Below are 24,673 nucleotides of genomic sequence, written 5' to 3'. Positions count from 1 at the left end.
CACACTGAAAAACATGGGGCAATTTACATAACCTCTGCTCTGGAATCACATGACCAGGATGGAGTAGGAAAGGAGGGCATTGAATAGAGAAGTTGACAAGCTGCCCAGAATTATCCTGTGGTAAGATGGGTGGCCAATAAATGTTTACAAACAACAAATAGAATTTATAGCTAACTGCTAATTTCATAGAGATATATCAGGGGCTTTCCCTAGGATATTTTTCTGCACAGTCCCAGGTTAGATCCAGATAATCTTTCTTCTACTAGCTTCTCCTCCCTTTATCAAAGTTGCTGGGTATTCAGTTCATTTATTTATTTTTTGCAAAGTTATCCTAGTGAGTAACAGGCAGACAAATAGCTGGAATCCCAAGTCACTTCATACAATTTCTTTCCAATATTTGACTGAGTTGGAAAGAATTAAAAAGAGCCATTTTAGGGTTTTTTTCTGCATATGTGGAACAAGTTTATCATGAAGAACAAAGGGATTGTATAACTCTTCAGATTTCATATTTGGACAGCCTTTTTTATAATTATCCAATTTTGACATGATTGCAGTAGTTGTATCCATGTTGTTTTTATACAGACAGATTTTTCTAACCATGAAATGGTGTGTTCTGAAATTCTGGTCAGTTGGAAGGTCAGTGTATAGTGTGTGCATTGGTGGGAGAAGGAAGGAAGGAAGGAAGGAAGGAAGGAAGGAAGGAAGGAAGGAAGGAAGGAAGGAAGGAAGGAAGGAAGGAAGGAGATACAAATATGTGCATAAATTCACCCAGAGAGAAATATTTGGATATTGTTGTCAAAATAATATGTATCCAGTATCCACAACCCAGATTTATATGAATCCTTGCTGGTCTGCATGGAAGATGGGACACAAATTGATAATAAATGACAGTGCCACCACAGACAAGTCATGCTATTTCATACCAATTTCTCTTTTTTTTAACTAGAAATAATTTTGATTTCCTATGCATTAAATATATCTTGAAAATATACTAATTTTTCATTGTAATTCCTGAAAATGTTTTGTGGCAAACATAACTGACACTTCCAGTTTATTGCAAGGGCATGGCAATGACTTTAAATTATCTTTGGCTAAAATAAAGGCACCAAGGATACTGAGAGTTGACAATAGGGCTCAGCGTATTTGTACCTGAAAGCAAAAAGTAATTTGAAGTCCACGTAGTAGGGATCAGAATATGTTACAGTTCCTAAAATCAAACACATTTTTCCTAAGATCTTGCAGCAACCATGGGAGGCAGCCATGAAATCCTAGGGGAAAAATTGCTTTAAGAAAACAAGTGCTGTGACCACACCTTGAATGCTCTGAGTATTCTGTCCTTGCATCCAAATATGGCACCACTCTCAAATATTATCTTTATGAAAACAATACAGATCTCTAACAAGAGAGATCAGACTCTTCCAATATTTCTGCGATTCTCAGTATGGCAACTGCAGGCATTTACATCCTAAAGGCACCTCAGTTAGCCCCTGCCAGACTATGTCCTAACTGATTAAAAAAAAAGAGTTTATAATTACAAGCAGGGATGCTGCAAAGCACCAGATCCCAGCATTATTTTTGTTATCAAGTATATAACACCAGTGCTTTCTTTGAAGGCATGACCGTCATCTAAGAGTTCGGAGGAAGCTGCCAAATTTCTTCACCACTTCATCTTCTAATAAATCTGTGTATTATGACTAGCCATATTCAGCATTACTGTCATTTTGTGAAAACATCCACAACCTGGTCTTGGGCTTTTTCCTTTGAAAACATTAGTGTATTGAGTAAGGGATGGATGGATGGATGGATGGATGGATGGATGGATGGATGGATGGAGCAATGAGTATTGTTCTGCCTGAGGCTCTCATCCATATAAGTTAATCAGAAGAGTATTTAAATGAATATACATTCACCTTAAACAAGGAAAAGGAGACATGGATATTTCAGAGCTATCAAAAAGACAGATTATCACTGCCTCAGAGGAGGGAATGTGTTAATGTAAGACCAATAAACCAATCACTTTGGCTTTTTTGTTCAATAAAACATAATGAGCTCTAACAAAAGTTCTTCAGATTTCACCCATGTAAATTACATTAAAACCTTGAAATGGAAAATACTGTACACTGAGCCTTTAAGTACACTTTTGATTTTCTGTTTTGTTAGTTTCTATTTTCACTGCATAACATCACGGAATTAGAAAAGGTCATTCTACACCATCAGATATACGGTAAATCTCTGTTCAGTGCAGATACTCTATCCAGATTAAAGCATTCTGGCAGGTGGATAACTAGCCTCTCGAACATGTCTGATGGAGAAGAGAGATACATTGACATATGACACTTGACGTGATGGATGGAAGGAAGGAAGGAAGGAAGGAAAGAAGGAAGGAAGGAAGGAAGGAAGGAAGGAAAGAAAGAAAGAAAGAAAGAAAGAAAGAAAGAAAGAAAGAAAGAAAGAAAGAAAGAAAGAAAGAAAGAAAGAAAGAAAGAAAGAAGGAAGAGAGGTCTAAGACTTGTAGTTTGTGCAACTTTCTATTTCTCAATACTTGATGCAAGAAGAAAAACATGACAAACAACATTTTGGATAGCTATTCATTATAATTTACACTTCAACTATGTATGCATTGAAGCCAAATATACAGAATTCCACATATATATATGTATGTACACACACACATTAATCAACAGAGTGCACAATTTAAAAGTATGTTACACTCAAGTGCACAAGTTTAAACATGGCTTTAAAAACTAGTAGTCATAACAGTGCTAGAATAATGACTGCCTCATGTAACAATCCACAGCATTGGTCGGTCGCATACTAATGTGCGATTGGTAGTTTTACACATAATGCTGATAGTTTCAGTAAAACAGTGTTGGCTTCCATTTTCATATCAGCATTGCATTCTTTCCACCATCACAATGACCCTGTCATTTTTCAATGTTCCTAAAATTGAAATCATGAACAAGTTATTGGGACAAAAAATTCAGACGAGTTGTGAGAGAAAGCACTCAGGAGAAAAAAAGAACAGTGCAACAGCATAAATTCCTGCATTCTTTAGTGAAGTTTAAGCAATAGCACCAAAATCATAGCAGTCAAAATCCTGGTTATTTTGTAATAAAGACATTTAATGGTTTGAACAATGAACATGAAGGATGTTCTATCACTAATTCATCCAAACATTACTGAAGTGGATGTAAAATCCATTTATATGAGAGCCAATGTGTTATAGCGGTTAATTGTATGACTAAGAGTGAGAACAACCAGGTTCTAGTCCATCCTCTGGCATAGAAGTTCACCAGAAACTTTAGCTCAGGGGTGTCAAACTCATGGGCCTCAGGACGGATGTGTCATGTGCTGGCCACACCCCTGCCCAGTTTAGCTAAAGGGGAAAAAAGTCCCAATACATCACGTGATGCCACCATGGAGATGTGAGTTTGACGCCCCTACTTTAGCTAGTCTCTTTTTAAACCTAACAATAACTACATTACAGGAAAAAGGGGAAGAGAGAGTTGCATTTACACTGGTTTAAGGTCCTGAAGGAAAGGCAAGATATAAATTTAGCAAACAAAACAAAGAACAGCAATTATGGTATTTGGAAAGGATACATTTAATTTAATTTACACATACATTACTAATTTAATTTTTTGACCTTCAAATGGTCCCTCATACAACTTGCAGCAAACTTTGCTTTAACCATACATATTGTGCAGCACAAATGGTGACATCAGCTTCTCAGGCAGTTGATGTGATCATTTATACCATGGAAAGATATTTCACGTTAACGTACCTCAGTCAAATATGCATAACTGAACTTTCATCTGGATATATCTCCATTTGCTAAATTTATGTTTAGCTGTATATTGAAGGGCATTATGAACATAATTTCATGAGAATAAATATAAACATAGAGCAAATGAGAAAGATTTTCAAGGAGGCTTTCATTACTCGCACAGTATAAAGAAAATACCAATTTAAGGTATTGATATTCATTCCAATAGGAAATTTCATTCATTCATTCATTCATTCATTCATTCATTCATTCATTCATTCTTGCTGGATGATAGGATATTGGTAGCTGTTAATGGCATAAAAGCAAAATGCACAATGCTTCTAGTTAGTGTGATGTATATTGAGCAGTTATGTTAACAACATACTGTATATCATAGCTCCTGCTCCATACAAAACTCCATTATATTCTAGATGTCAAATGGAAAATCCAAAGAAGTTTAATCTTGGACAGCAACAAGAACAAGAACAAACAGAAATATTTTTAAAAATCTCCCAAGCTACTACTAACTTTAGGTAAACACATATTAGTAAAGATACAACATGTCCTCTCTTAGGTTTGCAAACTCAAAATTGCTTCTTTAGCATTGTTTTGGTGAAGAAAAAGTACTATTGAAGTGGTCATATATTTACCTGAAACCATCATTGGATTTACAGTGCAAAATTAAATTATTATGTTGAATGGTTTGTAGTGATCAAGACAAGGAAGTAGTCAACTTCCCTATCATTGATTATGGACGACAAGGAGAAAATTTTAAAAGAGAACAGAATGGTTATAATCGGATTTATTGACAAATTATCTTAATAAAACTTCCTTATCCCTTTGATTTTCTTTGAAAAAAAAATTATTATTTACTTGGAGAGATGTTGTATTGGATTTTTTCCCTTCATATTTGACTTCCATCCTTGAAAACACTTTTAACAGAAAGGTGGAGTATAAATTCAATAAAGAAGTACTGGATTGTCACATGAGAGGGGCTGTTCCCAGTTCCACAATGGGTTAACTTGGAACATTTTTTTCCTTAGGCTATATTTAAAATATTTTCAAATTAAAAAAAACTAAATTATTTTGCTTTATTATTTGGGGGGGAGGGGATACAGATTTCTTTTGGTCAGGCTGAACCAATCCAATTTAATCCAAGTGTTAATTATTAACCAGATCGATTCATGTCTGCCAAAACATATAGGAAGTTCAGATTCTTAAAAGACTTTATAATCAAATGTGAAGCATTCTTTGAGAACTACATTTCTTAAATAGTTCTCCAACTACATTTTAGAATAAATATAGATACTTGAGTGATATATTGACATTGTACCTTTGAGTTGCATGTTGTAATACTATTCAAATTTAAGTTATCAACTTGGATAACAGAGGAAAATAACTTTTTTAAAAAAATCCTTCATTATAACTTGAATTTTCCAAAGAAATGGAAAAAATAAAAAAGCTGACAGCTAAAAATGTTAAAGGTTAGAAAGATCTGTGGCAATTTTTTTTTAAATTTTCTTTTTTCAGAGGAGGAGGAAGAGGAGGAAAAAGAAGACCACTCCATAAAGAGATTTAAAGGCACCAAGAACCAAATTAAGTACTCGGTTTTTCAGACTCTGGGACTAGGAAAAATAACTGTGGAAGTCAGGATGGGCCAAACACCAAAGGGCTTAGGACTATCTGCTCTAGACTAGATCATACTACATATGTATCTCTGGGTGTATAGCAGGTGACACAGAACTCAATAAAGTATATGCACTGATATTGTTCTAATTTAAACTAGTACAATGGAGCATTATTTATACAGACAAATGTGAAAGTATTTGAAGGAAAATAATGCTATTTGTTTATTAATTTTAAAAAATATGCAAAGAAGGCAATGCATTGAACTTGAATACTCTGCAGTGAGTGTGTGGGTGCTACAGAGTCTTTCTGCAGTTCCTGTATAAAATATGTATATATTTATACATATATAAATATGTGTATATTCATGTATGTTTCTGCATTAATCCCCCTCCCCCTCCAAATTTAACTTCTCTTGTAACTATATATTTTAAGACACATCCTGATACAGCTGTCCTAGATTTTCTTTTCCTCAGCAGCCGTCCTTCGGGATGGAAATGAATCCAATAAAGCAAATGATGCTCACTGAGCCCACATAAAATCTAAAGAGCCATTAGCCCAACTATTTGTCTACAGCAATTATGTAAATGGGAATCAGTGAGGAAATTATCTCAGAAATTCTGAGATTCTCAGCATTTCTGTCTATTTGGAATGCATTTGAGACTTTCTTGAAAGACGTTTGCTGCTCCTTCATCCTAGGCTGTGGTGAGATTTGCTAGTAAGACTGCTGTGACAAGGAACACTTTGCAAAATGTTGTCCAGTATAGCAGCTATTTTCTTTCCTGAGCTGGTAAGATTCAGCAATGGTTCTCCACCATGTGTTACAATATATCCCCCTTGACTACTGCAATATCCTCTACATGAGGCTACCCTTGATAAGCATCTGAAAGATGCAGCTAATTGATATAAGATATAGGGACCATACTGACAGATCGCTGCCCAATATCTACGGACCATTGGGGTGAAAGGGTGGGCTGGCATTTACAAAAATGAAATGCGAAATGAATGAATCAATGGTCTTGTACTGAAAGAATTGAAGTGGTTGCCAACTGCTTACAAGGCACAACTTTAAACATTGGAAATAACCTTTGAAGTCCTAAGTAGTTTAGGGTCTGACTATTAGTGACCCTGTCTCCTCTTAAAAACCTTCCAGGCCCTTCCAGAACACAGACAACTACAGCAAATGAATTTCATCAAAATAGCAAAAACACTTTTCCATACCTAGTCACAACGCAAAAGAAAAAGGAACGATTGTACATTGCCACATTGCATCTCAACTATCCCACCCAATAGTCACCCATATTTTAAAGATACACCCAATTGTCAGAACCCTGTGTTTCTGGCATGCACAAGAAAGCTTCAGGGGTGGGCTGCTGGGGGTTCGCAGGAGTTCAGGAGTGCCCCTAGCTAAGATTCTGTGTAATTCAGAGAACCCCCAAATGCAGGTAAGTGCAGGGCACGCACGAAGGCTCAGGAAGGGAGAAAAGTGGGCCTCCCGGAAGTTTGGGAAGGCCGGAAATGAGCCCGTTTCCGGCTTCCAGAGTCTCCTGAGTCCAGGGAGGCCATTTTCTTTCTCGTGGAGGCTTGAGAAAAGCCTCCAGAGCCCAGGGAGGGCATAAACACCCCTTCCACGCCATGGTGCTGGAGGCTGACTAAGCCACACCCACCATGGCCACGCCCACCCAGCAACTGGGCAGAGAATCCTTTGCTAAAATTTTGGAACCTCATCTCGGGAAAGCTTACTTCTGCTTTGCTGTGTTATTTGCCTCTCATTCTCTCAGCACTGAGAATATGTGAAAAGGGCATCTCTTTCACTATATTTTTAATTGTCCTGTTCTAAGAAATGGTATTCAGCTTCTTCTAGATCCTTTCCCCTAAAGATAGACCAGGAGTGCTGGTAGATTTGGATGTTCTAGGCCCAAATGCCTTTTCCACTATGCTCTTAATTTTTTTTTTAACTTGGTTGCTATTCATTTTATTTATTCACTGCCACACTCCCAGGGACTCTGGGCAGTTCACCAGATAAAAACATAGAAAAATACCAAATATAACAATAAAGACAAAAGGAACAAAAAACCAGCATATCAGATAACAAGAAATATGCCGACATGGCTCCAAAGAGGCTTCAACTACAGTCACCCTGAAAAAAAAAAAGTCAAATCTTCAAAAAATCTTCTAAAGCAGGATGGGAACCACCCAGATCTTGGGGAAATTTTATAGGCCATACTTCAATAAAGAAGGTACACTTCAGGGTCCCAAGAGATGCCATTGTCTAAATGAAGGCACCCAGTGTGTGCTACACTAATGCATAACAGCAAATTTACCAGAGCAGGATGGTAGGAGGGTAGAGGAAAGGATCACTTATGCTTGCTTTTATGAACTCCTTATCTTACTCGTCAGTAGAACACAGTGATAAATTGTCTAGTGGGAACAGAAGATTATATTCTGTTCTGTGATCAAACAGGCTAACCCATGGCTGACAAGCAATGGAGAATCAGATTTGAAATAGCTATATCAGATTCCGGTCCATAACCAGACACAATTCCAAGTACTGATAGTCTTATACCAGGGATCTCCAAACTTGGCAACTTTAAGACTTTAAGGCTGGCTGGAGAATTCTAGCAGTTAAAGTCCACAAGTCTTAAAGTTGCCAAGACCTCTGAAGACCTCTGTCTTATACAAAGCAATAAATTGCTTAGCAGTTAAGTAATTCAAGTTCTTTCATCTCTAAAGTAAACCTCTTTCAGATATACAGATCTGGTCCAGAGGTCCTTTGCCTGATTTGACAAGAATGGAGTAATTCACAGTCCAGGTACTCTAAAAAAAACTTGATTTGTAACTGTGCTAAGCCTTGTCTTGATTTCAGTAGTCTTTGACTTATGACCATTTATTTAAAGAACATTCAAAGTTATGACAGCACTGAAGAAAGTCACTTGTGACCAGTTCTTGCACTTACATCCATTGCAGCATCCTCATAGTCATTGGATGAAAATTTGGGCATTTGGCAACCGGCATGTATTTATAATGGTTGCAGCAACTTGGAATGGAGTTCTAGGACAACTCAATGCGGCCAACTCACCATGGAACAATTTGCTACAGGACAAGACATACATCTAAGTTTCACAAGGTTTACAACCCAATGAATTCATGTACTATGCTAAACCAAAACCAAACAAACTACATTTTGTCTCAGTCTGTTATATGATTTAATATCTGCTAACTTTTCAATAAGTTGGATTTTTTTTTTCTTCATGGGCTTCTCAGATTTCATTTGGTATAGAATTTTCCTTGGATTAGGCCAATGTTGTGTATTATATTTATTCATCTGTATATTCATTCAGATCTACTTACATGAATTGGAAGGCTTTCGGTAAATAGTGTCATTTGATTGAAGAGAAAGATATTTGTAAAACAAAGCTATTAATCTGCATATCAAAGGCTACCTGGCCATTGCAATGAAATGATATTTCAGAGGAAGGAAACAAGATTCCTTCTTTCACAAAACTTAGGACTTCCGTTGGAGCCACGTCCAAATAATAAGACAATCAACAAGGCACAAGGGATTTAATGCAATTGTCAACCTTTCAGTTCTTTGGGGTATATATGAAAGCAGCAAAAAAAGAACACAAGAGGGAAGAAAGGTGAGAGAGAAAGAGGTCTTGTTAACTTCAATGAAAATTCCAGTATAGCAATAGCACTTAGACTTATATACTGCTTCGTAGTGCTTTACAGCCCTCCCAAAATGGTTTACAGAGTCAGCATATTGCCCCCAACAATCTGGGTCTTCATTTTACCCACTTCTGAAGGATGGAAGGCTGAGTCAACCTGGAGCCCGGTGGGATTTGAACTGCCAAATTGTAGGCAGCTGGCTACAGAAGTAGCTTGCAGTACTGCACTCTAACTACTGAGCCACAGAGGCTCCTTTGAATGCTCTACTCTTATTAGGGTTGGTCACACTGTCAGCCAGACGTTTGGACTGGATTTGGCTTTTTTATCCACCCATCGAGTCCTTCTCAAGGATCCGAGATAGACACACATTATTATTATTATTCCAATTTTTGAAATCTAATAGAAGCAAACAAATTTTGTATAGATTTCTAAGTTCAGCTATTATTCATATCCTATACTATGAAGAAGATATGGATTATTCAGCGATTCAACCAATTCAACCGATGGTTTTATGAAACAGAAATGGCACTGCATGCTTTGTCAATTACTTCTGTTTGCAACGAAATGGGGGAACTGTGTCCCTCTTGTACCTATTAGACTCTTCAGTGGTACTCAGTACCATCAACCATACTATTCTTCTGGACCACTTGCAGAAATTGGTGGCGCTATTTTATGGCAGTTCTGCTCCCACATCAGTAGGCAATTTCAGCGGTCAGGGCCTGCACTCAAGCTCCAGAAACTTCAGCAAAGGTTCTTCAGGACTCCGTGACCTTCCCCATTTTCTTTAACATCTCCCGATGGGGTGGAAAGAGGAGGTCAATCAGCATTTGGGGGTGGGGTGGGGGTGAGGTGTCATCAGAATACATTACCACTCTAGCCCAAGCCCTAAAGGCCTTGAACTGCACAGAGGGCAGGACAAGAAACAATGGTTGGAAACTAATCAAAGAGAGAAGCAACCTGGAATTTAAGGAGAAACTTCTTAACAGTGAGGACAATTAACCAGTGGAAGAGGTTGCCTGTAGAAATTGTGGGCGGTCCATCACTGGATGTTTTTAAGAAGAGTCTAGACACTCACTTATCTCAAATTGTATAGGTTTTCCTGCTTGAGCTGGACTAGAAGGCCTCCAAGGTCCCTTCCAACTCATTCTATTCTGTTCTGCTCTGTTCTGTTCTAGAATCCTGGACACTGTGAAGATCTGGGTGCGGGTTTCACCTACGCTAGCAATAGAAAACTGTGGTCAGAGTAATTTTTGCTCAGCTCCATCTGGACAAGCCTACTGTGACTCTACTTGGACCAAGATGCCTAGTAATGGTAATCCTTGCCTTGATTACCACATGATGGTAGGAATATAACAGTCCTTACAATAGAGACATGCTCTACATTTTCTACATTAGTTGCAGCTAGTTACAGCTGGTATAAAATGCAGCAGCTGGACTACTGATGGGAAGTCACTACACAGGTTGCCAGAAGGGTTTCAAGCACTCACTTCAAAAAGCTGTTCCCTGAAAAGTTCTTCGCTTTTGAGCTCTGGGACTTTTGAAGACAAATGCTTTAGTAGAATTGAACTTGCCTATGCAGTCCAATCGTTAAGAGTGGACCTGATATATATCCTCCAGAGGTACATGGGCTCAGGCCACAAACCTCCTTCAACCCAAAGAATGAATAGCCCCAAAGAATGAATAGCCCCAGCATTTGGTAAACAATTATTGCAGCATGCACTTAGCCAGTTGATTAGATTAGTCTAAGGGAAACTATGATGGTTATCATTGATTTTAAATGATATTATTTTACCAGCTTTTATTTATTTTTTAACAACTGAGCTTTTATTTTTGTATTTCTCTTTTGCTCTTGATTTTGTTGCACCTCATCCAGAATCTATTAGGATGGGTTATACATATTGATTAAAAAAAAGAAAAGTAAGCACTGATCGCAAGACTGCATGCAACAGGTATATAGGAGAAACAGCAAACAAAATCCATTAAGTATGGGGTGGGGGAAAGTGACATCATCTATGTCTGATGAAAGGCTCATTTTAAGAAAAAATGAGGAGAGAGGGAATCCTACAGTAAAGCTTAACAGATATTAAAGCCTCTTGAAAATCGTTTGGGTTCAAAAAATAGACGAGTAGGAATATCAATATCAATATAATAAAGTCCAGAATCAATCTCCACAAAACAAAGGCATGTTCTTTGCAAGGAGAGGCATAATAAATAGTATTCCTACAGTTAAATAAATATCATTTCTCTTAAATAACTGTAAGCGCACCTAACAGATATCAACCCAAGGAACAGACTTTATAGCTCCTAGCAGCATTTCCTCTTCCCAAAATTAAACCCTGCATAATTATATAGTAACATTGATAGTGTGTTTGAAAATGTTTTAGAAACTTGCCTACAGGGTGAACAAAAGAACTAAAAACGAAGTACAGGTAGTCTTCGACTTACAATCACAATTGAGCCCAAAATGTCTGCTTCAAAGTGAGACATTTATTAGGTGAATTTTGCCCATTTTACGACCTTTCTTGCCACGTTTGTGAAATGAATCGGTTGCAGCTGTTAAGTTAGTAACACGGCTGTTGGTTGAATCTGGCTTCCCCATTGAATTTGCTCATCAAAAGGTCACAAAAGGTGATCATATGACCACAGGACAGTGCACCTGTCATAAACTTGAGTCTGTTGCCAATCATCTGAATTTTGATCACATGACCATGGGGATGCTGCAACAGTCATAAGTGCGAAAAACGGTTGTAAGCCACTTTTTTCAATGTCGTCATAACTTTGAAGGGTCACAACGAATTGTAGCAAGTCGAGAACCACCTGTATTTTACATATACAACTGTGATACTACTTCCCAACATCTAGTAGTTGTTTACAATATGCATCTAGCCAAACCTGATTGTCCAGGTGATTAGCCCCAAACAAAAATCTTACTATGATTCTAATCAATAGGTGTTGCATGAAAAAACATTCATGGACCGGAATGCTATCAGTGGGAAGATGCAGTCTGTTGCAAGATCTTACTAAGTAAGAGGCTCCTTGTGTAAAGTGGAAACGCAGGGCATAAGTCCAAGGCAGAAATACATGAATGCAATCATACATCTCAATGAAAGAAAGCAAAATTTGGTAACTGCTCTTGGGTAAAGACTGTCTGCTTCTGCGTTCTGGTGGTCAACGAGAATCAAGTCTGCTTCAGTATGCCCAACCAATTCTTCCACCCCCCACATAACTCGATCTTGCAATATTTTTGGTACAATTAATTATTATATTCTAGTCTGAATAATTATGGCAGCAGAAGTGATACAAAGGAACAAACCAAGGAGGATGCATTTTCTCCTTTAAAAATGCAAGGCTATCAAAATACGTTTAAAAATAAAAATACATTTTTTCAGAGAGGACCAATAAATGATTGATTTCACTGCAAAAACAAACATTACTTTTTTCTTTTGAGAAACATTTCTTTGAGACCACGTATTTGAAGAACCTGTTTTACTACCTCTGCAAGGGGTCACCTGGCACACCCAAAGTGAAAAGACGTTACCATTCCTCATTGCGCTGATTTCACCGCAATGTATCCTGGGGGACAGGAAGTCCACTGAGGAGGAGGTTAGAACATCCAAATGAGATTTTCTTGGCCCTTATCTCCTCTACATCATACTGGGAAGTTTTGCATATTTATTTTTTAACGTGAATCCTCATTCCCACCCACCCCATTACCTTCCTTGTCATCTTTTCAATTCCATCATCACCGTTATTAAAACCGGTTGGCCTAGGATCTGTGGGGGCTCTTTCCTATGATGGAAAAAAGATGAAATGGTCCAAAGAACATATGAAGATAGCGTTGCGCGTAACGGTCTCTTCCCGACCAACAAGGGGCTCTTTGAAACCTGAGTCAGCTTGCCTGAGTCCCAAGAAGTACTGATGCTTCTGACACAAAATGGCGCAGGGTATTTTAGACACGTCATTTGCATGGTTCATGATCTGTGCAGTCATCCATATCCACATCAGAATCAAAGAGGGAGTGCCCTGTGTAATCGGTGTCAGGCGTTCGGGAAAAACTGTTTTCGGGTCCTTCGTCATCAAATGTTTCTGTCCTTGAATAAAAACTGAAGTCCAGCAGTGGGTGGCTTTTGCTTGCTTCGCTGCTTTCTTCTGATTCATACAGCGTGTTGTCTTCCTCATGATGCCACTCCGGCCAGAATTTTCTTCTTATTCTCTCACAGTACATAGCCAGGTTGATCAATTCTCCTGGAAAAACACCAAGAAGGGACGGAGAATATGGTTTACCACACTGTGAATCTTCAAACTAGAATACAGGTAGTCCTCGGCTTACAGTGGTTCATTTAGTGGTCGTTCAACGTTACAACAGCACTGAAAAAAGGAACTTATGACCATTTTTCACACTTACGGCTATGTCAGCATCCCAGTGGTCATGTGATTTTACATTCAGATGCTTGACAACTGGATTCATACTTATGACGGTTACAGTGTCCTGGGACCAGGTGATCCCCTTTGGTGACCTTCTGACAAGGAAAGCCAGTGGGGAAGACAGATTAACAACTGTGCTACTAATTTAACAACTGCAATGGTTCACTTAACAAATGTGGTAAGAAACATTGTAAAATGGGGCAAAACTCTCTTAACTCTCTCTTAGCAACATAAATTTTGGCCTCAATTGTGATGATAAGTTGAGGACTGCCCGTATTTACGTTCTCAAAAAGAGTAGAGAGACTGATAAGAGAATACATTAGTAATATATTTGAACCACCAGATGGCAGCATTGTTTAAAAATTAGAGGGGGGAGAGAGAGAGAGAGAGAGAGAGAGAGATTTCCTCATCCATTCTTCCCCAGAATGTCTAAGTATATGAGAGAAGGACATAGAAAGCAGAGGAGAAGAAATGAATAGCTACAGAAATTTCTCTCAAAACAGCAGGATGCTTTGCATATGAACATCATTTATGCACTACTTGTCACAGTATGAACTGTCTTATTGCTATGAGCCCAAAATTACAGCTTTAGTTTTATGCATAATGATTTGGTTTGCTGGTGGGGGTGGGTGGGGTGGGATGTAGCATGAGCATCTAGGGTGAAGGGCCATGGACAACTTCCCTCCCACTCCTAATAAGCCGTAAATCCCAAATGTTCCTCTTTTTCATTTTTTTAAAAAGAGACAGCCTCTAGAAATATATTTTAAAAAAAACATATAATCAATCTTCTGATGGTTTTGGAAGCTTTTCAACGTCTTTAGCTCCTGAATGAAGAGTCCTGGCAATGATTCACACAGAGCTGCTCTAAAGAAGGGTTTTAATCTTCCTGGTGGGAAGAAATTGCTTTTTTTCCTGCAAAACAATTCATAGAGCCACAGCTTGGCATTGCTGTGATAACTCAGTAATGTGTCTACCCAAGCCATATACAGAAGAGTTCATCTTTTTAGCTTGAACCTTTAAAAAAAAAAAGGCAATGATTTTTTTCCCCTGAATTTCTAAACATGCAAAGTTCCAATGCCCGTGGAGCAAATCTATCTGTGTAATATTCATGTTGCAAAAAGCAGGATGGTGAGCGGGAGATTATGATAGTCCTGCAAGCTAATCCAATAACGTAAAGACCATCTTCAGGGAATGGAGTATGCGGATTATGCACAATCCTCTGGTGTTTGTGATTTAGTCTCCTGAAATATTGGGACTTGTAGGGGTGGTGGTGGGGGAATACTATGAAGTTTACTGATTTATTTATGAATTTTCTGTTGTTTTCTAATTAATAGCAAAAAGCAAAAGCAAAAGAGCAGAACAGAAAAATGATAGTGATCGTGATCCATCCATTATTAAAAAGAAGGCGGGGGGATGATATACAAAATGTGCTCTAGCAAAAAGTGAAAAAATACAACAAAAAAACCCATACTATATGTCTTTATAACAATAAACAATTGCAATTCTATATGCACTTTTCTAATGCAAATATTGTTCAAGGATGTATATCTTTCTAATACATTTATCTCTCCTTTTAACCTACTATTACTGTCTAAATGAGTTCCATAGTTCATTATACATGTCCATACAAAGTCTTGTATTTTTTTATAGAAATATGGAAATCGTTTACCGAATGAAGTTGACTATAGCAGCAATGGGGGCATGTTGTTATGAGCAGAATTAAACAAGGCATGAAATTTTCTTTTCTCTCGCCTCTTGAGTGAGGCTTTTCCCGCTCTTTGGTGCTAAGGAGAGTTTAGCTCATAAATTGATCTCTTTTCCTGCAACTAGCTGTCCTTGGGTGATTTGAATTTTTGCTAAGGGTTTGGATGGCAGACCAGCAGAAAATTCCAGAGTCAGGCCTACAACGGGAAGTGGTGACGAAATCCCAAGAGAAAATCAAAGGACCACTCTTCCATGTTGTCGTTTTGGGGTCACCACAATTAGAGCTCACCCTGAGGAACTCTTCTCTGTGTCACTCTAGTAGGACACAACTTTTTGTGGAGACATCTAGTCTTTACAAGAGAACAAAACTTAACGATAGAAAGCAAGCCATATCAAAAGCCATATCAAGTGCTAATAGCTGAAAGAAACTGGAAAAAAGGCTTTTATTTATGTATTTCTTTTATCTTTATCTTCACAATGGCATAAAGTAACTGTTAGCCTCACCTTATTAAGTATTATAATTGTTTTCCTTTATCCGGTCCAAGACTGGTATTATGTGAATCTGGACAGCTTTCTCAGATTTCAGTCATTATAGTTTTTAGCTGCAAAATATCTACATGCTAGATTTGCCAGTGAAAAAGAAGAGTGGACCTAATAGACCAATGTTCCAAGATCAGACTAATTTATCTTGGTAGACTTGTTACTCAGCATCCTAGATCACAGGAACCGCTATAAATAATTGCAGTTCTTTAACCATGTCAGGTTTCTTTTTCACTCTTTATAAAAGGTTCTTTCTAAGATAAAGTAAACAACTATACTCAGTAACAGATCTGTTCCAGAGAGGTTCTGGAATCTGGATTTTATCCAAAATCTTCATGGAAGTCTGACACCAGGCCAGTTGGTTTCCACACTATGGGGCAAGTTATTTATGACTTCCATGTTCTTATTCGAGAACGTAGGCCTTTTAATAACAAATCATTCAATTCAATTCAATTCAAATAGAATTGTAGTATTTATTTTTAAAAAGGTGATGTTGAAGTCCTATTGCTAAAAATAACCACAGCATATTATAGAAAGAAAATGAACATATAAATCACATACATATTCCACTTTTGAGGGAATACGCAATGACGGCTAACCATTTCGGCACCAAGTACCCAAAGCATTTGTGCGCATCACCAAAACGCAATGCGTCCACGTCCCCTGTGCACGTGTCCTGCTACAACTTCCATTGTAGTAGAAAGTACTAAATATTAAGTTTAGAAGCTCAAGATAGGCTTCTGTTCCACAGACATTGTCAAAATATTTGGAACAAGTGCAAATTGTCCCTTTGAAAAGTATAGGCAGGTTGGTGTCTCAGGATGAAAGGAAGTAGGAAAACAGAAAATTACAGCATTCTATTTTATATTTTCATTCTGCCTTTATTATTTTTATAAATAATTCAGGGCAGCAAATATACTAATGCTTCTTCCGCCTCCAATTTTTCCATATAACATTAACCCTGTGAGGTGTGCTGGACTGAGAGAGAGTGATTGGCCCAAAGTCACCCAATTGTGTGACATGCCTAAGGTAGTATTAGAATCCACACTAGCCTGGTGCCTTTAACCATTAGATCAAACTAGCTGCTCACTATTAAAAAACTCAAGACATTTTGCTAAAGAACTAGTAGGTACTGAGCTTAGTAAAGCAAATAAAACTTTTAATTATCTTACTATTCTGTTCGTAGCAATTCACTTTATTTTTAGTTTCAGAGAAGGAAACCTTCCATTTTAACTTTTTGTAGCTAGAAGTTGGAACACCTTTTACTTTCTCTGAAAGCCCAAATTACTCAGTAATACTATAAAGCGGTTATTTACTATACTAAAAAGATGCCTTATGCACACCTCTGTTTGATATCCTTTTATTTCCATGCTGGCTAAATATTTGCGTGCAATTGTGCATGTATGTATATATGCATGGGTATACATACATACATATTCTGGAATGATACACCACTCACATATTTTTTGTCTTTCTGATTCCTACATCCTTACTTGGGTCAACATTTTCGGATGTCATTAGAAGAACATTCGTATGCTCCCGTTATAAGTGTGAAAGCCTATGGAGGAGATCTGGCGTAGTTTTCAATGACCAATATAAATGGTTAGATTTAGAAGCAGCACCTACATTGAGTGGTCCTTTGTTTCCCTCATGACAAAGGAACTGAGATATGGAAAACATCCAATGCTGGAAAAAATATGGCCGTGAAGCTGACCCAGAATAGGAGCTGTGGGTTTTTTTCCTCTTATCACCATCCTATGTTCTTGCTGGAATTGAAGCATTCATACCTTTAATGAGGCGCTCCGGTCTAGTTCCAGGCAACGTCCACATTGCTTGAGCCAGATGACCAAACACCGTAGCATCTAAAGTAGAAAGCCTGGGTCCCATGATGTACTTTTTATCACCTAGAAAATAAACAGATGTTGAAAAACATTTAAGGGGTTGTGATATTTTATTTCACTTGTCTTTCTTAATGCATGCCCTGTGTTTCAGTCTCATATTGCTTCATGCTTGCTAATGCCTTCACAAAGGTAAACGTAGCAGTCACCACCTGATGGTTTGCACTGATAAATATATTCTATAAAATGGAACTAGTTGTTGTGAACTCTAGTCATTCATGGATTTTTCACTAATTAACCCATTTTTAAAAAGAGTATGGAACATTCAGTATATGTTTGGCTATATCTGAAACCTGTTGCTCTTAAGAATTTTACAGATTTGGGTTGACACAGTTTTTTTCATAGCCATATTGGCTCTTGTGTATATGTATATACATAAAAACACACATATACACACACTCCATTGTATATGCATAGTTGCATTTGATAAGATTTGTGTACGAGATGACCAGGCTGAACCCAAGGGAGGGGTCAAACGCACCATCAGTCTTGAGTCCCTTCGCGCCCATAAGAGGTCTAAATCCAGCCCCCCTTGAATTCTTTTGACTCTTATCTGCCGACAATTTGCTTTGAGTTAGTAGTTCAGATTCTTGTACAGAGCATGAACTTGAAATAAACTTTTATATTCATTTTAAACTGCCTGGACTTCCCATTTTTCCTCCGTTTGACAATTTGTTTTCCCCAATGCAGTTGATTCTTAGTTATGGCAAAAACCATAATTTTCAAACAACATTTTTTTAGCCAGTAAGCAGTAGTCTTTCCAGGTGACTGGGCAAAATGCAGGTGATGATGCCCAATCCCGGGAACATACCATTCCCTCACAATGCCAACAAAAGTAAGAGCTTATGCAGTATGAAATTCTTGGACAATGCAATATCTCGCTATGTATTTCCTGCCCAAAGAAATTCCCTGTGCACTTTTTGCAGTGGAAATGATATCACGCCAAACAGTCTCGGTCTATAAATGGGAATAACAATCCCTCAGTCATTGTTGGAATGGAACTGAATTCAGCAACCTTGCTGATAGAAATGGAAAACTGTATCTTCAAGGAACTCATGTGACTCAACTCAACCATGAAGCTTCTCCAATAGGGCTTCAATAGGCACTGAACATTTAGGTGACTCAAAGGGGCTTTTAATTTAATGTTTAATTTTAATGACAGGGGAGTTTTATAATAACTCATTATACTTTCTGGAACACAATCTGAATCTTAGAATTCTGATACAGGCCTCCAGTAACCTCTGATTTGCTGTCCCTTTCATCAGAAAGTTACTTCGCATAGATGTGATTCAGATTTAATAGGCAACACTAGATTGGATTGGATTGGATTGAATACTTTATTTGCCCAAGTATGATTAGACACACAACAAATTTATCTCGGGTGCAGAAGCTCTTAGTGTACATGCAAAGCAACAGAATAATAATAATCATCATCATCATAATACCAATATGAGGGGGTGGTAAAGAAGAAAATAAGAAGGATAAATAATAATACTATAGCCATACTACTTGGGTAAATATACATAAACATTAGATAGCGCTGTATGAATTAGGTGTTCAGCAGAATGATGGCACAAGGGGAAAAAAAACTGTCCATGTGTTTTGTTTTGGCATGCAAGGCTCTATAGAGCTGTCTCAAGGGGAGGAGGTAAAACAGTTTATGTCCAGGATGTGAGGAATCTCAATTTTTTTTTAGCCCTCCTTCTGACCCATGCAGTATACAGGTCTTCTGTGGAAGGCAGGCTGGTTGCAATAGTTTTTTCTGCAGTCTTAATTATCCGTTGGTTGCTGTACTAAACCAGACAGTTATAGAAGTACAAATGACATGTGCAAATCTTTCCAAACATTGTACTATTAAATAAAATGAATGTTTTTTATAATGTCTCATATTAAACCTTAATGCTGAAACTGTGCATTAGAGTATTGATGAACATATGCCATAATGATAAGCCAGGAGCCTTCATATCCTTTCAAGAAATTAAAAGGTTTCTGGAAAGGAATTTGACAGCTTCTGACTTGGGCCAACTCTTCATTCTAAGTTAGAAGTTTCAAGTTTCAATGGATTTGTACATGTCATTCCATTCCAATGAATTGCAGTACTGTAAGCTACACAAGGAACTGCACAAAGAATAATACTTCCAAACAATTTGGGTAGGTAAGTCAAACTGATTCTTGCAGAGAGTTAATTATCAAATAAATCATAAGTAAGTATTACTACTGAAGTGACTCGTCAATTTCAGTACCAAGCTGAAGAATAGCATGTTAAAATATAGCCTGCACAGTTTGTGGCTCATTAACTCCAAAAATGTTTAACTAAGCCAGTATAACAGAGAAATACTGACTTAATAGAAACTTTAGTTAGGATTGTTCACAGTGGAACAGGAAAAATTGTACTATAATATACGTAGTCCTCGACACAGACCCTTAATGGAGCCTGCCCATTATGGTCTTATGTCTTAATGGTTGTAAAATGGGTCAGTCACGTGGCCTATTGGATTTTACAACCTTTTTTGTGGCAACAATAAGTCAAGGATTCTCTGTACTTCATGCCAATTTAACTGAATGGGTCATCAGTCATGCAGGCCCATGTAAATTCAATAAGTTCACGACAGTCACATGACTAGCTAAAAGTAATAATCTGAAGTTTAACCAAATACCAGAAATTGCAAAGGAAGAAAGATTGTGCCTAGAGAACTTAATGAAATGTACTATTATTACCCAGAAGACTGGCCAACGAGCGCATATCTTTCTCCATCAGCTTGTATATTTCTTCCTCAGAAAAGCGGCCAATGCCATGTCCGTACATTTCCCGCTTCACAATTCCTTTGGTTATGTGGCAGAGAATCCACTTCAGTAGGTCACTAAAGGGCCCACCAAGAGAAAGCATCTTCTGGGTCTCATGGAGGTTGTCCACCCATTGGCAATAGGCTAAGGTCCTAAACATTGAAGACAACCACAACATTGATTTCCAGCAGTGCTATAACTGCAGTAAAGAAATACAGAAAATGAGAAGACAGCAGCTTCCCCACCGTTGACTTTATTGTACTAGATGGACAAAGTACTTCAAAGAAGAAGCACCAACTGGCTATCGAGCAACATCAACCTATCTTTGTGTCCAGAAACAAACTTTAGCAGTCAAGCTCTTATGGAAAATACCAGGTTAGGAAAGAATGAACTACAACGTCTTACTGTTGACTGCACTTTCAAAAAGGGAGGTTGGGGGGAACTGGGTGATTAAATGATTTATTAAATTATTTGCTTTAATAAAATTTGCAACGTTTTCTTTAAAAGACTGAGGTTTGTCTAAAGGATTTTCATGCAGAAGTAGAAATGGTTCAACGGTCTACTGCAGCTTCCTCCAAACTAATATCCTATTGATACTTTGGACTTCTCTATAAAAAAGGTGAGCATTTGCAGAGATGGAATCCAAAACAACTGGAAGAATGCAGGTTGGAGAATTCATGGTTGTTGCCCTTGGTCACTTTTTGGACACATCTAGTGCTACTTTCCACCTCACGTTCTCTTTCAACTTTAAGGATTGATGCTCCCATTTCATATATTCCTTTTCCCTTTGCTCCCAATCCCCTTTTTTCATTTTGAAAAAACATATTGTTTAGATGGCTGGCTTGTAAGTATCAAGCATGTCATGTTTATAACCGCTGGTGAGCCTTCTAGGTGATTTTTGGTGGAAGAGCAGGATGAAGCTGCTTGATGTTAAACAAATATTCTATCTATGGAAAACTGATGAAAGTACAACCTCTATTGTAAAAATGAGTTGATCCTTTTTTGCTCTTCCAATGTCAGCAACTGCAAATGAATGACGAGGAAAAAGTTGTGAAGCAAAGGAATTGTCATACAGATGGATAATAACAGATGGCACAAATATTTGAGTGTGAAAATTATGTTGCGTGGGATTGTTAATTCTCCTTCACAGCAGTAACCTCACATAGCCCTCTCTTGAATATGTCACAGAATAAACCCTAGCTTCAAAAGGAGAGAGAGAGAGAATGCTATGAAAACAGGCTCAGTAGTTTCCGAACAATATGCAGGATGAAATATTTATAAAGCCCAGAGTATTTTCTAAGTGGGATCAGGTCAGGTCACATCCTGACAGAGCTTATCTACTCCCTCTCCCATTACTCACAACTTTTGAATCAAGTTAAATTACCTCAGCTGATGTTAGAGAACTTGGCTGGGAGTGAGGACAAGGGAATGCAGACCATTATGGCTGATGACAGGCCTTTTTCAAAAAACAGGCTTTGCGTAATATAAATACTGGAAATCCTTGACTTATGACAATAATTGAACCCAACCTTTTTTGTTGCTAAATGAGACATTTGTTAAGTGAGTTTTGCTCCATTTTGTGATCTTTTTTGCCACAGTTATTAGGTGACCCACTGTGGGTGTTAAGCTAGTAACATGGATGTTAAATCAATATGGCTTCCCCATTGATTTTACTGGTCAGAAGGTCACAAAAGGTGATCACATGACCCCTGGACACTACAACGCTCATAAATATGAACCAGTTACCAAGCATCCAAATTTTGATCATATGACATGGGGATACTGCAATGGTCGTAAGTTTGAAAAACAGTCATTCAAGTCATTCTTTTCAGTGCCATTTTAACTTTAAATCAGAGGTCTCCAAACTTGGCAACTTTAAGACTTGTGGACTTCAACTCCCAGAATTTGGAGACTTCTGATTTAAATGGTCACCAAACAAATTGCTATAAGTCAAGGACTACCTGTAACACCAAATACACCTATCAGGCACTCCGGCCAGGTGATTTTGAGAACTCTTGAAAAGATTGATATTGAGAATTCAATAGTTTTGTTAGTGCTAGCAGAAATCATTCGGGAATAGCTACAAAATGACCCACACTGAGTTATTTCCTTGTTTTTTTATTTTATATATATATATAAAATGAGCAAATACTTAAGGGTAGGAGTGGGTTCATCCAGGACAGAGCACACTGACCCATACAAATTAGATCTGCCGAGAGCTTGGAGAGAAGAGAGAAAAACACCAGGAGAAAGAGCAGATGCTTTGCTGCAGACTTTGTGAATCTGCATCTTAATTATTTACGAAGAGAAGCATCTCATTCAAATGGAAGGAAAAAAACATGCATCAATAGAGGCACGTACAAAGCGGGATAACAAGGGAGTGATTTGTCCTTTGCTCCTGTGGCCTGAGCCTCTGCTGCTGAGCAGGAAGGCTTAAGAAAGATACCAAAGATGTAAAAGTATTTTACATTTGACCTGCGCTGATGTGTTTTCCTTAAAGTTACCAGGAACCTACCAACTGCATTTGTAAGCAGGTATTTTGGTTCCATCTCATTTTCTTCCTTATACACTATTTGACTCATTTATCTTTTCCCCCCTTATTCACTTGATATGCATGGGGCATGAGAGTCCTCAGGATGCTAGAAAACAATTGTAAAACTGTTCCAAATGCTTTTGTCAAAAAGCCATCCTTTCAAACAAACCAAGAGAAAGACTCTGCATTTGCCTACAGGCATATTTCAAAAGGTACACGTTGAATTGTGTTCTTCAACTTGCACCTGCTAGTTTTGTGAAAGACAAATATGCACCCACTGTCTCACACCCTGAACCATATATTCTGATAGCAAACCTCCTTTCAGCAGAGTGGTTTTGTGTTTTCATCTCTTCCTTCTCTACCCCATCAACTAATTGATGCATTAGCCTATTTTGGGAAACACTTTGGTTGGGAGGAAAATTAACTCCACATAAGACAAGGTATTTTTAGAAACACGAAACCCCTCTACGGTGCTTTGCTTATTTCATTATCGTCAATCCTCCACATCAGGAAGAAGAAAATATTCTGTTGGCTCAATGCGAATTAAGAATAATAAAAAAGAATAATCTGGGTGCAAATTAATGACAGGAAACGGGGCTATAAATTTTCAGTCACTTTTATTATTTTTCATCTAATTGTTTTATAACTATTGCATCCCTTTTTAGCCCATTAAATAAACTAATGGATATAAACTTAGGAAATGGCACATTTTGAAGAGTCATTGCAAAATCTAAAAAGTGGTAGGGGTGTGTGTACGTGTGTGTGTGTGTGTGTGTGTGTGTGTGTGTGTTTTATGCACGTTTTCACTCACTTCTCCTTTAAATAGGGGTTTTAATTTCTTATTTATTTTAATTTCTTCCCTTTGGTTTTATTCCTCATTTATCCCACTTTTTATTATGTCCCTGCCTATTGAGGCTACAAAAAGTTGGTTAATGTGTGCCAGCAGGCCCAGGCACCACATGCTTAGTTACAAGGGTTAAATTGGAGAGATAGATGTCTTCTTCTGAAAGTGGGTAAAACTTTCCATGGGGTTAGAGACTCTTACAACAGAGAACTCCCAAATGTGCATTAAGTCTAAGTGTATTCAAGTACTTTAAACAAAATCTCCCTTAAGGTCTTGCCATACAGGTAGCCAAAGGGAGAAACACATTGGCAGCAGGCTCACTGCACACACTGCATGCACCTCACAAAAAGTATGTGGTCCACTGTAAATGTCTCACAGGGCCATTAAACGCAGCTACATCCTTTAATTCTTTCAAGAGCACTCCTATTCGTATGTCAACTTACCAGTAGAAGTGCTCCTCCACCATTTTTGTTACTGCTCTAGAAACAGCTCTCTCATGTGGGCCAAGGTGTTTGTTTAAATTCACTCCAAGCTTCTCTTCCAAAAAATCAATAATGAACTCTGTGCCGGATACCTTTTTGCGATTGTATTCGATCCATGGCATTTTCCCTTGGGGAGAAAGCTTTCCATCAAAGTAGTTCTGTGAAGCAAAACAACAAAACAAAAATAAAGCAATCACATGGAAGCTAAGTCAGGTTCAGCTCTTGCAATGAATTCAATTTCACTCCTCCATAAAATTGGCATGATCACCTAATGGCATCTCAAACCTGTTTGCATATTAAATCAGGTTTTCTCTGGCACAAATGTCAAAATTAAGGGGTCCAAATCTCCCTCCCTCCCACTCTCTCTCCCTCCCCACTCCTTTCCTCCCTCTCTGTCTCTCT

General features: G+C 37.9%; 1 protein-coding gene across 4 annotated transcripts in view; it reads right to left on the bottom strand.

Annotated features, from left to right (window-relative positions):
* The window catches only part of FAXC (failed axon connections homolog, metaxin like GST domain containing), a 44,603-nt gene that overhangs the window by 8,866 nt on the left and 11,064 nt on the right, over positions 1-24,673 (bottom strand). For 2 of the 4 annotated variants that reach the window (XM_026726687.2, XM_087913777.1), the window contains exons 3-6: positions 24,233-24,429; positions 20,347-20,564; positions 17,518-17,634; positions 11,861-13,306 (exon numbers count right to left, since the gene is read on the bottom strand). In XM_026726687.2, the coding sequence (XP_026582472.1) occupies positions 13,020-13,306; positions 17,518-17,634; positions 20,347-20,564; positions 24,233-24,429 (819 nt within the window). In that variant the 3' untranslated portion in view covers positions 11,861-13,019. Of the gene's footprint in view, positions 1-11,860; positions 13,307-17,517; positions 17,635-20,346; positions 20,565-24,232; positions 24,430-24,673 lie in introns of those variants that run through there. The other 2 variants (XM_087913771.1, XM_087913761.1) reach the window with 1 other exon arrangement.

This window comes from Pseudonaja textilis, chromosome 1, assembly GCF_049901715.1.
Source record: "Pseudonaja textilis isolate UNSWEBS1 chromosome 1, rPseTex1.2, whole genome shotgun sequence".
In the NCBI taxonomy this organism is placed as follows: domain Eukaryota; kingdom Metazoa; phylum Chordata; class Lepidosauria; order Squamata; family Elapidae; genus Pseudonaja; species Pseudonaja textilis.
Note: the sequence above shows the minus strand (reverse complement) of the source record. Positions and strands in the feature narration are given on the sequence as shown.